General features: G+C 36.6%; 1 protein-coding gene across 1 annotated transcript in view; it reads right to left on the bottom strand.

The window, feature by feature from the left end:
• Positions 1-17,137, bottom strand: part of LOC126820663 (WD repeat, SAM and U-box domain-containing protein 1) — a 153,458-nt gene that overhangs the window by 3,608 nt on the left and 132,713 nt on the right. Inside the window, exons 9-10 of the mRNA XM_050548788.2 lie at positions 3,498-3,716; positions 175-255 (exon numbers count right to left, since the gene is read on the bottom strand). Coding sequence (XP_050404745.1) covers positions 175-255; positions 3,498-3,716 — 300 coding nt within the window. The remainder of the gene's footprint in view (positions 1-174; positions 256-3,497; positions 3,717-17,137) is intronic.

The raw sequence follows: 17,137 nt of genomic DNA, 5'->3' as shown, positions 1-17,137 counted from the left end.
CAATTAGAAGCAGACAGACAGACGAACCTATTTCAATAGTCCCTTGTTTTTTTTTGAAAGTCAGGAGACAATAACATCAAAGTCAGTAAACTTTTGCTAAAAACAACAGGATATAATAGTCTAAGAGAATATATATTTCATGTTCATATTATAGTAGAAGTAAATGGCTTTTACCTTTATCAAGTTTCGAAACAACTGGGTGAGTTTCAAGTTTACTTCTACATCTAAGTATCTTGTTTCTATGTCCAAGTGGTGCTGTAAATAATACAAACCTCTTATTTTAAAAAATTAACATTTCTAGGGTTAGTAGAAAATAAGTTCACTGTAGATAAGCTTATTGGATTCCCTTTTGCATGCCCACATTAAATGCAGTCATACATTGTCATCAACCCTGTATGTTCATCTGTCATCCATAATTACTGTCAGAGTTATGGCCCTTGATATCATAGTAAAAACTTGTGGACGCTGTAGATTCCAATGTTATCATTCGGTTTAATGTGTTTCTATTCATGAGATGAAGAAGCCTTATTATTTGTTACTTTTTATCAATGTATAGTGTCTTGTAAATGCTCCCTTGCAAATATGCCTACATAGCTTAGTGTCAGAAACCAGGGGCTGCCAGGCAGGATACGCCCACATTTTGCAAGACATGGATAAAAACAAGCTAAAAACAAACAGGATTTTTTGTACAATCAGGGGCAATAATCCAGAAGTTATGGTCTGAAATGCGTAAATATCAATAGGGACTGAGATCTTTGGGATATAAAGATACGTTTTAAGTCGGATAAAAATTGTGACCTCTAGAGGGTCCACAACCTTCGTATTACATACTTTTACACAATTTGCTTACAAAGAGCGGCCATTTTGTTGGGCAGTTTCATTTCGATTTTCCCGAAATTCCAATTCAACCTTCATTATGGTGGAATGGTGAAATATTTAAACGGTTTTTAAAATCGGAAAAAAATAATTGTGACCTCTACAGAATCCGCAAGCTAAAAATGCCATTTTTCGAACAATCAGTTGCCATACATAATCCAGGAAGTTAAGTTTGGGTATCTGCGATTATCAAATGGATCCAAGATCTTAGTGTGTAATGGTGATATATTCACACATTTTTTTTAAATCAGACAAAAATTGTGACCTCTACAGGGACCACAAGCTAAAAACGTGATTTTTTGTTCAATCAAGGGCCATAATTAAGGAAGTTACGATCCAATATGCGCTGATATTGGAAAGAAACAAGAACTATGGGTTATAAACTTACATTTCAAGTTTCATCAAAATCAGAAGAAAATTGTGACATCTAGAGGATCCAAAACATTGATAAACCATATTTTTACGCTAATTGTGTACGAGGGGTGGCCATTTTGTCCGGCAGTTTTGGTCCGATTTTCACGAAATTCGAAGTCAACCAAAATTATGCTGTAACAGTGATATAATTGAACATTTTTTTAAATCGGATAAAAATTATGACCACTATAGGGTCCACAAGCTAAAAACACGATTTTTCGTACAATCAGAGGCCATAATTCCAGAAGTTACTATCCGATATGCGCGAATATTGACAAGAATTGAGATCTGTGGGTTATAAACTTACATTTCAAGTTTCATAAAAATCGGTTAAAAATTGTGACCTCCATAGGGTCCACAACCTTGATATACCATATCTTTACGCTATTTGAGAACGAGGGGCGGCCATTTTGTCTGTTAGTTTTAGTCCGATTTTTACGAAATTCTATCTCAACCATCCTTAGGGTGTAACAGTGATATATTCCAAATTTTTTTTTAAATCGGTAAAAATTATGACCTCTATAGGGTGCACAAGCTAAAAACTCGATTTTTCGTACTATCAGGGGCCATAATTTAGGAAATTCGATCTCAACCATCCTTAGGGTGTAACAGTGATATATTCAAAACTTTTTTTACATCGGATAAAAATTATGAACACTATAGGTCCACAAGCTAAAAACACGATTTTTCGTACAATCAGAGGCCATAATTCAGGAAGTTACTCTCCGATATGTGCGAATATCAAAAGGAACCAAGATCTTTGGGTTATAAACTTACATTTCAAGTTTCATCAAAATCAGATAAAAATTATGACCTCCATAGGGTCCAGAACCTTGATATACCATATTTTTACGCTATTTGAGAACGAGGGGCGGCCATTTTGTCTGTTAGTTTTGGGTCGATTTTCACAAAATTCAAACTCGGCCATCCTTAGGGTGTAAATATACTAAAATGTTTTTTTAAATTGGATAAAAATTATGACCTCTATAGGGTGCACAAGCTAAAAACGAGATTTTTCGTACTATCAGGGGCCATAATTCAGGAAGTTACGGTCAGATATGCGCGAATATCGAAAGGAACCAAGATCTTTGGGTTATAAACTTACATTTCAAGTTTCATCAAAATCGGATAAAAATTGTGACCTCCATAGGGTCCACAACCTTGATATACCATATTTTTACGCTATTTGAGAACGAGGGGCGGCCATTTTGTCTGTTAGTTTTGGGTCGATTTTCACAAAATTCGAACTCGGCCATCCTTAGGGTGTAACGGTGTTATACTAAAACAGTTTTTTAAATCGGATAAAAATTATGACCTCTATAGGGTGCACAAGCTAAAAAAGCGATTTTTTGTACAATCAGGGGCCATAATCCATGATGTTACGGTCCAATACATGCCAATATCGAAAGGAACCGAGATCTCTGGAATATAAAGCTATATTTCAAGTTTCGTTGAAATTGGATAAAAATTGTGACCTGTAGAGTGTCCACAAACAAACTGTGGACGGACGGACAAATAGTGGCGACAACAATATACGTTCACATGAAAATGTGAGTGTAAAAAAAGAAAGTGATAGCAGCTTTACTGTTTGAAAGTAAAACTTGGATGTTGACCATATTTGATAAGGATCCTTTTAAGGTAATTCAAGAAATTGAACCTCTATCATGTTGATAATCTTGAAAATAATCTGTTGAAACATTATTCGAAAAAAGGGGGGGGGGATAAATCTGGAACGTAAGGCCAGGGAACGTCCTCTTAAGACCAAAATGCTTCACAACAAATTTGAAAGGAATCCATTCAAAATTGTAGCCTCTATCACATTCACAAGTTTTTCGGGGAGGGGAGGAGGAAGAAATGGAAGAACACGTACTGATTATCGATGTTCGCCCTCTCATGAACCCAATGATTCACATTCCAAATTTGAAAAAAGCATTAACCATAGTCTCTATCATCGTTAACAAGGTTTTTGGCAAAGGATGGGTAAAGGAAGGTTGAAAAATTATTAATATGAATAGGATTTGCTCTCTCATGACCAGAATGCTTCACACTAAATTTTCGACAAAGGTGGCAGGTCGCAGAAATTATAGTCTCTCGGAAAAGGTGGCTACAATTCTTAAGTAATTTTTTACTAATTTGGTGTGGGGGAATGAGCCCTATTGATTTTTAAATAATTAGCATTGAACATTGTAAATTATAAAGATACATACCTATACCGAGAGCTGATTGAAGATCATTTGTATTTAAAGCCAACAGTTCCACACCATCTATAGCTTGAGCTCTAAACATGTCTTTATAAACCTCTAAACCAAGCGAACTAATCCACTCACATACATCATCAACGGACCAATTCAAAATATCTGTGTTAGATTGTGTGTCAGACATTGGTGTTTTACTTGATGCAGGTTCTTCATAACCTTTTAACCCAGCTGTGAATATGTATGATTATTGATTACCCAGGTGTTTTGTATAATTACATGAGTTACAGACTACAAATCAGTTATAATCAAATCTTTAATTTGCTTTCACACCACAAACTAATCTGGTCAAGATGTTTGGAGAAGTTATCTGGATTCAAAAGTGAAAACAAAACAAAATCAGTTTACTTTTCACATGACCACAAAATACAAGATAGGTTGGTAGGCAACAAAACATTTTGTTGCCAACAAAGGGAAGGAGGGTTTAACGGTCACTCGAATCAAACAATTTCATTTCGGGACTAACAAATGGTTCAATTTTATTTCGACAATTCGCTTGCGCGTAGGGGTCTTTGGCAGTGGGAAGAAACCGGAGGACCCGGAGAAAACCCATGAGGTTGGACAGGCAACCCTACTCCTTGTCACGTACAACTGGGGAATCGAAACCACACCAGTTGACTCAATGACAGACCTTATGATACAACGCGCACGCGCTAACCATTCGGCCATCCCCCCCGCCTTCTCCAATAGCATGAGGCTGATGAGTGTACAGTTCTGCTCTTGAAACAAAAGGTGATGGATGGGCAAACAATGGCTATATGATGTGTGGTGCAGTCCTCCCGCCCTTACTACTTAGCCTCTGGAGCGCCCACAAAATTTTTCCAATTGTACAAGGGCCATAACTGACATTAATTGTGGACGACGGACACACAGGGTGGCAACAATATACATCCACATTTTAATGTTTTAGTGACAGAAGTTTGCTTTATGGACTGTATTTCCATGTCCGACAATAAGGATATGAAAAGAAGAATTTCTGACGTGACACTATTTCACTGCCAGTGTAAAAGCTATATAGTTAGGTCACAACCCCCAGATCCGTGACCATTTCTCGGGGAACAAGGTTTGATGATGGTTTCTGATAGACGGGACCCTAGTGAAGATATTTGTAGTTTGCTACCTCTGAAATCTACAGGCTAACTCCATGTGAGTCGAAAATCCAAGATGGCAGCCAAAAATGATCTGAAATTGACAGACATTGTTGGCGAAATGACCAATGTATTATATCATTTTATAGGTTTTGTTGGTCACCCAACACATTTTGGACAGTTTCCGATTCATCTCACAAAAGATTGATCCAATATGGCCACCCAAATCCAAAATGGCGACAGAAATTAGTTCTCAAAATATTCCTTCAATACCAATATCAACATATACATGTGATATGTCGTTTCAGGGGTTGTGGGGGACAAGAAACATGAATATGACATTTCCAAGCTGATAAAACTAACTTGAAAGGAGATAGCATACAGAAATTAAGCATTTTCACGAATAGGCCTACACATGTAATAATAACAACGATAAATTGTTCCAGATATCCATAAATCTTATCCTTCATATATTACAGGCTTACAGCTATCATAATAATTATAATGCACTAAATAATAATGCATTCCGTGATATGACTCGTTAATCACAGAAAACACACTCAAGAGTCAGTATTTTGAATCATCTATCGGATTTGTGCACTCAGATTGAGTAGTAATGTTATTTTGAGAGTTATCGACTAAGAAGTTGTTTAAACACCGAAACATAGGGCAACAGTGCCAATATAGATTCTGGACTCTGTAATGCAACATTGATAGTTAGCTCTTTTGACCTTTTGCTTTAAACTATTACGATTCTGTGACAAACACGTGGTACACAGTTTAAATCATATGCTTCCATGTTACTGAATAGTTGTTATTTAAAATATTGGATACCCCTTCCAAATTGGGGCATTTATAGTCTTTTCAAAGGGTATACATGTAGGCACTGAAGTCACAACACATTTAAGGGTCAAATTACCAAATCTGCATCTTTTTCATAATGGCTGAATGGATATCTTTGAAACAAAGAGTTAATCTGAAAGAAGTTCAAGAATTTTGATAAACATACATTAGGCAAGAGCTAAATCTAATTATAGCAAGTCTTTATTTAGGCTTCAGATGTCATAGAAATTATAAATTAGATCTTTATTTACACAACAAGCACAAAATCAACTCTGTAGACCCACGGATGGCTTGGATTCGGCTTGGATTTAAACAAGATTTCATTGATTGATTAAATTTTTAAATGGCGTCGTAAGCGGAGATTAACCGTTACGTTGACAGTTCATAAGTAGATGATGAAAGAAGAATATATTGAAAATTTCAGTCAAATTACTTTATTCTGAACATAGTTATCATCGTTGTAATATTTGACTAGAAATGGTCGTGAAATGTACCTTCACCTTGGCCGAACGTTTGATTGACAGGCGTTAACTCCACCTACATATCTGGATTATCATGTAAAGTTTTCAATGGCATGCGGAAACGCTCTACAGCGGCCTCGCTAAGTACACTCTATCATTTAGCCTCGATCTAACTGACGTATTCTCATCAGTGTGCGCCATATTTGAATTTATCAATAAGTGAACTCCTATTTAAATCCAAGCTGTAGCCGAGCCATCCGTGGGTCTACAGAGTTGATTTTGGGCTTGTTGTTTAAATAAAGATCTCTAATTTATAATTTCTATAACATCTGAAGCCTAAATTAAGACTTGCAATAATCAGATTTTGCTCTTGCATAATGTATGTTTAACTATATGAAATAAACAATGGTCCTGACAATAATCCTTTGTCTATCATGATTCTCGATAATAAAACCAAAGAAGATGTCAACAATGGCTCATCATTGCATACCGGCTGGTATGAAGCGTCACAAGTCTTGTGCTGTCGGTTATCGTGAAATAGTTCCAAATCTTACTACTTCACAGCCTTTTTTTTTCTTCGTTTTATCTAGTTCACTGCCAGTATTGTCTGGACACTATCATAATGAGTAGAAGTTTTGGAAAAGGTGGGAAAATATCACGGTTTACCCGTGATTGGAATGAAAGATGAAAGGGGGGATATCCCTTTGATGTCACGTGATTACTGTCAAACATTTCGGCTTCTAGATGACGATTAAAATTTAGAAAAAATTTAGAGATTTGTATTGTTATGCTAGGCTACTTTAAAAATTTAGAAATATTTGTGTCAACAAATAATAACTTAAAATATAGATCATAGTTTATTAATTAATAATATTACCAACAAATAAGTTCTCATTTGATGGTTTTATTTGTAATTATAGTTCTAGAAATGGGGGGAGAATGTCACATGATTGCTGCTGTTGACAGACAGGTCAGTAAGCTACCGCTTTGATGCATCATTCATTACGGCATTAACCATTCTGACATCTATTATAAACATACAGGTGCCGATCACTCTAGGGAATTATATCGTAATCACAACTTAAAATATGATAATCTCGACTTTATTCATTAATGATACAGCAAATAATAAAGTTGGAGTGTATTTGTGATTGCGTAGGAAACGTGACCCAATTTTATTACTTCAAAAGCACAGCGTTCCTGTTTGATTCGCGAGGTAAAATAGTACAATGCGTGACATATATCTACATACATTATCATGCCATTCGACGCATTTTATGTGTAATAGTTTTATATCCACCACTATCAGTAATTGTATCTGTATCGGCCGATTATCTCGCTGTCAATATCTGATATTGGTAAAAGCAATAGGTGCCATATCGGACCATCACTATTGTAGAAAGTTTATTTCATCTGATTTTTATCTTTTCTCACATTTCTCAGGTCGCATACTTGAGTATTGCATTGGTGGTCAAGGCAAATAATGACCCTGGCATCATCAAACCTCTGCACGAAACTGACATTGGCACCATGAAGTGACATACTTATACATTGTGGATTATACTTGATTCTCTTAAAACTGGTGATGGACTGCAGCTAAATTCCAAACCTATTGCCAGGGTTTATGCAGTGGCAGCTTTTAACGGGAACATTTTCAACACAATTTCTCTTTAAAGCTGTTCCTGCATAATGCTGGCAATAGGTTATGAATTTATCTGCAATTCATCATGACTTTTAGAAGAATCACCCTCTCTGCTCTCTTCCTTCCAATTCCAGCCTCTGGTCCATTTCTTGCTCAGTTGAAAAATCCTAGACAAGTATCATATCACTCAATCAACATACTATTTAATTTTCTTTAAACTTTAAACCCATTAAAAGGTTTGGAGGAGTCGAAAGTTTGTACTATTAAGGTGTTGTTTCACCAAAACTATGGGATCAAGCAATTGCATTCGATGAGTAACATTCAGACAAACTCTTATCTTTATCATCTTAGGGTGATCCTTACCACATTTAGTTATCAAAATTCTTCAATTACTTTCAGACAAATGAAAAAGAATAGGATTTTCTATAAAATATCTTCTATTTGACCCTTAAATGTGTTGTGACTATGAATGACCCAATTCCGATGCCCTCACTATTATTTGCCAACAGTAAGGCTGATGTCCTCCACCGAAATCCCAATATAAATAGATGACACATATTAATTAATTGCATATTTATCTTTTTCAAAAGTGAGAGAGAGAGAGAGAAATGAGGTTCAATGTCCACTCGACAAAAACTAGGTCGTTTCGGGACTAACATATGGTTTTAATCTTATTTCAATAATTTGCTTGAGCGTAGGGGTCTTTAGCAGTGGGAGGAAACCCATGAGGTTGGACACGCGACCCTACTCCTTGTCACGTACAACCGGGGATTCGAAACCACGCCAGTTGACTCAATGACAGGCCTTATGATACATCGCGCAGGTGCTAACCATTCGGCCATCCAACCCCCCTTTTTTCAAAAGTATCAAGCAATCAAACTGATTATAAACCATACACTCAGTTTCATTACTCTCTATCAGATAGAATCAAAGTTATTTTGTCCCAAAGCATCGCCCAATAAAATTGCTTAGCTCTAGCGGGAAATGTTAATCACTGAACTCAAGACATTCGCCTTATGAACATCTACATCAAGTTAAAATTTTCTCCCTCAATTAAAAGCAGAGTTGTTATGTTCCAAAGTCTAGACCAATCAAATTGCTTATCGCTCCTTAGCCTAAGCAAAAAATTCTCAAATTGGGGTAATCGTTGATGGGCGTGAGTAATGTTCTCAGATGAGTCCAGTTTTACTCTGGATTTCACCGATAGGCGTGCTCGCGTTTGGAGGCATGTAAATGAGCGTCATGCTAACGTTAACGTCAGACAGCATGACAGATTCGGGTGTGGGGCTGTTATGGTGTGGTGAGGAATCGGCATGACTGGCAGAACGAATTTGCATATTGTTCAAAGAAGGGTCACTGGTGTGTACTACCGTGACCATATCCTGGCACCAATAGTTCTGCCCTTTGCTCAACGTGGTAATGGACATGCCCACCGCGCTCGTGTCATGAATGACTACCTCCAGCGTCACCATATTGTCCATATGCCTTGGCCAGCCAGGAGTCCTGACCTTTCCCCTATAGAGCATGTCTGGGACATGATCGGGAGACGTGTCCGTCAACGTCAATGTCAACCGACAACACTGCAAGAATTGGCTGTAGCACTGCAAGAGGAGTGGGTTAGATTGATCCAAATCGTGATTGGACGGTTGATTAGGTGCATGCCACAACGATTTGCTAAATGTCTGAGGATTGGTGGAGCAATTACTCATTATTAAGACAAAAATGAAAAACGTCCATTTTCACTTTTGACAGTATCTCTTTGCGAGTGAACTGGGGCCATCAGATAAGCCGCCCATATGAACTGTTTATGTTCATGTGTAGGCAGTTGGCCTGTTATTAACATACACTGGTTACCTATAATAAAAACAGCAGTGCATTTCTGCAGTTTTGAATTGTTTCTGAATATCCCCTACTTTTTTTGAAGAGTATATAAAAAACGAAACGAAACAGGATCTGTGTTTCAATCAGATTGGTTAAAAGCCTGATTAAATAAAAATGTGTTTTAAGTTGTTTTTTTAAAAGAATATAGAGATGTACAATGTTCATCTTAAACTAAATGGTAGATTATTTCATAAAACAGGTGCTTGATAACTAAAAGAGTACTGACCATAAGAGACTAGTTGAACAGTTTGGGGCTTTAAAAGTAGTTTATCTGATGTACGTAATGTTCGGCCAGGTGTATAAAGTTCTAAAAAATCTGAGCAGTAAACAGGAGCTAAATTATTTAAACATTTAAAAGTAATTAATAAAATCTTAAAATTAATTCGATATTTAACAGGTAACCAGTGTAAATTATATAAAACAGGATTTATGTGGTCGCATTTCTTAGTTAAAGTAACAAGTCTAGCTGCAGTATTCTGTACTTTTTGTAGTGTATCTATAAGCTTTAAAGATAAACCAACTAAAAGTAAATTAAAGTTATCTAATCGAGAAGTGACCAGAGAATTAACAAGTTACTCAGTGACCTCTACAGTTACAAATTTACGTATTTTACCTATATTTCTGATATTAAAATAGCACAAGTTACAAATATTATTTACTTGAGCTCCCATAAGCATAAAACTATCAAAGATTGTGCCAATATTACGAGCAGAATAAGATGGAAATATATCACAATTACCAATTACAACATTACAATGTGCAAATTTACTTAATTGATGCCTTGAGCCTAATAACAAATATCTGGTTTTATCATCATTCAATTTTAGTAAGTTCTTTGACATCCATTTTCTAATTTCACTAATACAGTTCTCAAGTTTCAATCTTGATAAATTGAAAGAAGATGGACAATTAGGTGTAAATGAAATATATACTAAACAGCAAAAACAATGTCAGCATGATTTCAAAATCAGAGAGGCACTTTAATAAAATCATTCTAGAAAATGACTTACTAAATGGATCAAAGCAATTTTTTGTGAACAGTATTTTGACACATTAGTGATTAATTCATCACAATTCCAAGAGGGAAGGTTTAGAGTCTGCACACAGTCTATACATCAGTATCTGGTGTGTCTACTGTGAGTGTCAATAACAGCCGCGCAGCAAATGTGCATGGAGTGGACCAGACAATTAATGAACGCCACTGGCACCTGGAACCACACTCTCAGAAAAGCCTGGTGCAAATCCATCGGTGTTTGGTCTTGGTACGACGTTATTAAGTCTCCTCTGAATTTCATCCCAAAGATGTTCAATTGGGTTTAAGTCCGGACTAAGGGCTGGCCAGTGCATAATGTTGACACAGTTCTGCTGTAGAAAGTCCCGAGTAACTCTGGCGGTGTGGGCATGGGCGTTGTCATGCTGGAAAACATTGTTTCGATGACGTGCAAAATGTGGTTTGACGTGGGGTCTGAGAGCTTGGTCGATGTAGTGCACTGCTGTGTTACATAATCAACTTATCTGATGTTAAAGACGCTTCCTGCCAACTTGACACCTGTTTGTTATCGACATGCCTGGAATCCTTGGTCTATGTGATTATGTAATGATTATGTAAACGTTAACTTGCTGGCATGTTTTATTTAAACTTTCTTTGTCTGATTAGCATGTATCGAATGTTAAACTTGATATGATACATTAGCCAGATGTCTAATAAGATTCCTTTGTCTGGAATGGTTTATAAACCCAGATTAACAAACGAAATCTCAGACAGGTCCGGCCAGGACAGGCCAAGCAGGTCTGGAGTTACGTCGGACAACGGCCATGTAATGTAAGAGTTGGGAGTTGGCACACTCGTGCCTAGCCGAGCTAGGACATGGCTCTCTCAACACGAGCTAGTCACGGAGTCTTAAGTTTTGTATATAATATGTTAGAATAAGCAGAGAATAAAGATATTATAAGATGTTAAACTAGTCTTGTCATCCGAACCTGATTAAAGAACCAATACTGTCACAGCTGTGATGCCGCCTCCTCTCCCTGGACCAAGATTTTGGAACACCACAGGACCCAATCTCTGGTTCAGGCTGATTCCACTCCAAACTATTATGCTTCGACCTCCCCATGAGTCTTGTTCCATGACACATTGGTCAGAATAACGCTGGCCACGTCGACGCCATTTTCTGGTCCTGCCATCGCCAGTTGATACACAACTGTAGACGTTCATGTCGATGGCGAGAGGTGAGGATCGGTCCACGGTTAGGTCTATGGCAATGGATGTTCTCTCTGGTGAGACGTTGGCGCACTATGTCGGTACTGATGGGTCTACCGTGTGTTCTCACTGTCTGATGTCCTGTCTCAGATGCCTGTGTGGCGGTCTTGTCGCCTTGTAGTAACCCTTGGTTCAGGCCCCAAAGCGTTGCTGAAGCCTGTAGATGGTCCAAACATTGACCTTGGCAACAGCTTGGGCAGTGTAGCCAGCGTCAAGTCTTACAAGAGCCTGGTTCCACTGAGCTGTTGTGAGACATGGCATGCTGCTGACGTTGTAGTGTGAATGATTCAACCAGGTATGGGGGTGCATTTTATAGGGCTGGTCCTGGTGAACAACATGTGCAGCATGAGTTACATGAAAACACATTACAATCTCAAAAGTCAGGTTGCATTTTGGAGAACATTTCCTGGGTTCAATTCTGTGTTTCGGAAGGAGCCTTATTGCCCAGGTAAAGTTGGAGATGTAGTCACAAATATACAATAAAAACATTTGGCAAGTTTTATGCAATGCGTCTCTTCAATGTAACATACCAACTTGACATTTCTTTTGCTGTATAATTGAGTATCATCAGCTGAGACCATATTTTCTGACAGTATCACCTAATGGTGACGTATAAAAGGTAAATAACCAAGAACAGAACCTTGAGGAACCCCAGATGACAAAACAGATTCATTCAGACGACAAATTACAATTAACTAAAATACACTGTTTTCTACCCACAAGATAGCTTTCTAAAAGATTTAATGCAGAGCCACAAATGCCAAATTTAAAATGAAGTCTAAAAAAAGAATGGAATGATCCACCGTGTCGAAAGCAACAGATAAATCTAATAAAATTAAAAATGTACATTTTCGTTTATCAATTTCCATTAAAATATCATTTGAAACCCTGGTTAAAGCTGTTTCAGTACTGTGAAATTTTTTATAAGCACTTTGAAATGGTTCATACAAACAGTTATCATCTAGATGGGCCTTTATCTGAGCAGCAATACATTTCTCCAATATTTTAGAAATAAAACTTAAGTTAGAGACAGGTCTGTAATTTTCAAAAACATTAGGATCCAGTGTAGACTTTTTAATTAAAGTGGTAACATAAGCTTGTTTGAAAACATTGGGAATAGTAGAGGATGATATACAAGAATTAATAATATTGGTAAAGATAGGTTGCCAGGCAATGAAACATATGCCCACAGCAGCTTAATCGTCCGAGCAGTAAACAAGGGTTGTTGCATATTTATTCTTTTGTAGGTAATTGGGAGCCTTCACAACAGTTCCATACAGATCAGATTATAATTTTGTCATTTGTGGTTTCACAAAGTTCTACAAACTGAAACAAGGACCTCAACTCTGGAAGTAGTTTACTGAAAATTTTAAAATTTGACAGGCTTTTTCGTTTTACTAATTTAAATAATGCATATAAATTTAACGAAAATTTTAAAATTTGACAGGCTTTTTTGTTTTACTAATTTAAATAATGCATATAAATTTCATACAGATTGGATGATCACTTTTGTCATTCAAACGTTCACAAGGTTAAAAAAGTAAAACAAGGACCATAAGTCTAGAAAAAATTGACTGAAATTGCTGCAATTCAATAGACCTCTGTTTCACAAATTTAAATGATGCATATACATTTCATACATATCGGATGATAACTTTCATCAATCGAGCATTAACAAGGTTGAACAAAGTGAAACAAGGGCCATGACTCTAGAAGTAGGCTTCGTGGTTTCACTAATTTAAATAATGCATATAAATTTCACAAAGATCGGATGATAACTTTCGGTGCTGAAGCATTTACAAGGTTCAATAAAGTGAAACGAGCCATAATTCTTGACGTAATAAACGGAAATTACTGAAATTCAATAGGATTCTTCTTTTTACTAACTTAAATGGCACATATTAATTTGATACAGATCGGCAGATAACTTTAGAGGTTAGAGCATTTACAAAGTGCAACAAAGTGAAACAAGAGCCATAACTGTAGAAGTAATAAACGGAAATTGCTGAAATTCAACAGGATTCTTCTCTTTACAAATTTAAATGACGCATATAAATTTCATACTGATTGGCAGATAACTTTTGATGTTAGAGCGTTTATAAGGTGCAACAAATTGAAACAAGGGCCATACCTCTAGATCGGATGATAACTTTTGCCGTTAGAGCATTCACAAGGTTCAACAATGTGAAACAAGGGCCATAACTCTTGACGTATAATAAACGGAAATTGCTGAAATTCAATAGGCTTCTTCGTTTCACTAATTTAAATAATGCATATAAATTTCACAAAGATCGGATGATAACTTTTGACGTTAAAGTGTTCACAAGGTTCAACAAAGTGAAACGAGCCGTAACTCTTGACGTAATAAAAGGAAATAGCTGAAATTCAATAGGCTTCTTTGGTTCACTAATTTAAATAATGCATATAAATTTCACAAAGGTCGGATGATAACTTTTGGCGTTAGAGCATTCACAAGGTTCAACAAAGTGAAACAAGGTCCATAACTCTAGATGTAAAAACGGAAATTGCTGTAATTCGATAGGCTTCTTCGTTTCACTAATTTAAATAATGCACATAAATTTCACAAAGATCGGTTGATAACTTTTGGCGTAATAGCGTTCACAAGGTTCAACAAAGTGAAACAAGGGCCATAACTCTAGACGTAATAAACAGAAATTATTGAAATTAAATAGGCTTCTTCATCTCACTAATGTAAACCACGTATATCAATTCTAGTTGCGGACGGGGTGACGGCAATATACGTCCACATTTCCATGTGGGCGTATAAAAACTGGAATAACTTCGTCTAAACAGTCCTTGAAGAACAGGAGTCTGAACAGAATCTAATGAACAAGATTTAGGAGCAGACGATTTAATTAGCTTTAAAACAAAAGATTCACTAACCAAGTTAAAATTTTCTAAATAAAGGTACATTAGTTAAGAGTTTTATAAAGAGTTGGCCATTCTTGCTATAATAATTCAAAAATAGATGATAAAAAAAGAAAATGTTGAAAATTGCAGTCAAATTACTTTGTTCTGAACGGAATTGTCACTGTTGGAAGTTTGGACTAGAAATAGGCATAAATTGTGTCTGCACTGTCTATGAGAATTGGTGATCGTTTGATTGACACAACAAACAACTCCACCCACATATTCTCGATTATCAAGTAACATGCTCAATGGCTAAGGTAGTCTCGCTTGGCAGACCTTTCATCACCAGTTTCCGGTAATGACATCAACGACTAATGGTAAACGTTAGCTTGGTTCGCCATTTATTGATTTAATTTTAAATGGACGACTGTTTAAATCCAAACTGTATCAAAGTTGATTTTGAGCTTGAAATGTAAATAAAGGTCTAATTAATAATTTCTATAACATCTGAAGCCTAGATAAAGACTTGCAATAGGCAGATTTGCATAATGTATGTTTAAATCGTCAAGTTCATTTTGTATTTTCTGTATTTTTATTTGAAAGAAATCAGAGAATAAATTCCCGAGTTCAGTGTCATTATCATCATAGAACCAAGTCAATGTATTGATACAACAAATCTATACTCAGAGTTTCATCGCTCTCACCCAATCAAAACCGAAGTTAGTGTGAACCAAAGTCTCAACCAATCAAATTGCTTATCTCTGCTTAGCCTTAATGGAAAATGCGCATCATTGAACTCTGTCAAGGCATTCACCTAATAGACACCTACCCCAATTTTGAACATTCTACCTCAATTAGAAGGAGAGTTATTGTGTTCCAAAGTCTCGAACAATCAGACTGAAGTCTCAACTTTGCCTAAGCAGAAAATGCTCAGCATCAAACTTTTTTATGGTATTGATGTGATGAAACTATACACGAAAATTCACCACTATCACTCAATTAGAATCAAAGTTGTTGAGCTGCAAAGTCTCAACCAATCAAAATGCTTATCGCTCTGCTTACCCTGAGCAGAAAATGCTCATTATCGAACTTAGTCAAGGTATTGATGTAATGAAACTATACACCAAGTTTCATCACTCTCTCTTCATTAGAACTAAAGTTATTGTTTCCCAAAGCATCAACCAATCAAATTGCTTATCTTTGCTAACCCTAAGCAGAAACTTCATCAAGGCATTCACCTAATAAACACCTACACCAAGTTTGAACATTGTAGCTCAATTAGATGGAAAGTTATTGTGTCGCAAAAAGTGTGACAGACAGACAGACGGAGAAACCCATTTTAATAGTCCCCTGCTTTCCTTGAAAGGCGGGGGAGAAAAAAACTATTCAGTGACTCGGAAGCATACAATTTGTAGTGTGTACCACATGCATGCCACTAGTTTGTGATAGTTTTATGCAAAGGGGCAAAAGAGCTATCAACCCTACATTTTGCTGCATTACAGACTCCAGAACCCAGCATCGCCCCTTTGGAATGGCTCGAAAGTAGTGAATAGGAAGTGTTTGTCTATATGATACACACCCAATGCTCTATATCTAAGTGTTTACAACAACTTCTCAGTCGATATATTCCAAAATAATAATACGTCTCATACTGAGTGCGCAAGTGCGATAGATGTTTTCTGAGATCTGAGAGTCATACTGCGGAATACATTATTATATTGCTTTATAATGTATTATGATAGCTGAAATATAAGCAGTCATGGATGCCTGAAACAATTTATGGTTGTTATTATTACAAATGTATGTCTGTAGTTAATGCTTCATTTTGTATGTTATATCCTTTCATGTCAGTTATATCAGCTTGGAAATGGCATATTCGTGTTTCTCGTCCCCCAAACCCCTGAAACAGAGAGAGAGAGAGAGAAATGGGGTTTAACGTCAACTCGACATAAACAACATATCACACGCATATGTTGCTATTGGTGTTGAAAGAATACTTTTAGAGTCAATTTCTGTCGCCATTTTGGCAGCCATATTGGATCAACCACTTGTGAGAGGGATCAGAAACTGTCCAAAATGTGTCTGGTGACCAAATAGACCTATAAAACCAGCAATGTTTGTCAAGGATAATTTCAGATCATTTTTGGCCGCCATCTTGGATTTTCGGCTTTCATGGAGTTAGCCCATAGATTTCATAGGTAACAAACTACAAATATCTTCACTAGGGCCCCTTCTATCAGAAACCATCGTCAAACCTTATTCCACGGGAAATGGTCACAGATCTGAGAGTGTGACCCGACTACTATACTCTTTAAAAAAAAGTAGGGGATATTGAAATGCAAATACCTATGCAGGTTGTGATATGATAACAGTCCTTCATGTTTATAAAATTGTGCGGGAGCCGTAAAAAGCTCCTGATACCTTGAATATATGCAGTTTAAAAGTAAACAAAAACTGAAAGTAGTTTCCTTCGAAGGAAAGCCGACTTGCGTCAAGAGGAGCTGGAGCTGTGATAAATAGTCATGGACACTTGACATGCTTTGAGA

Source organism: Patella vulgata, chromosome 5 (assembly GCF_932274485.2).
Source record: "Patella vulgata chromosome 5, xgPatVulg1.2, whole genome shotgun sequence".
NCBI lineage: Eukaryota > Metazoa > Mollusca > Gastropoda > Patellidae > Patella > Patella vulgata.
This window is presented reverse-complemented; position numbering and strand designations above follow the sequence as displayed.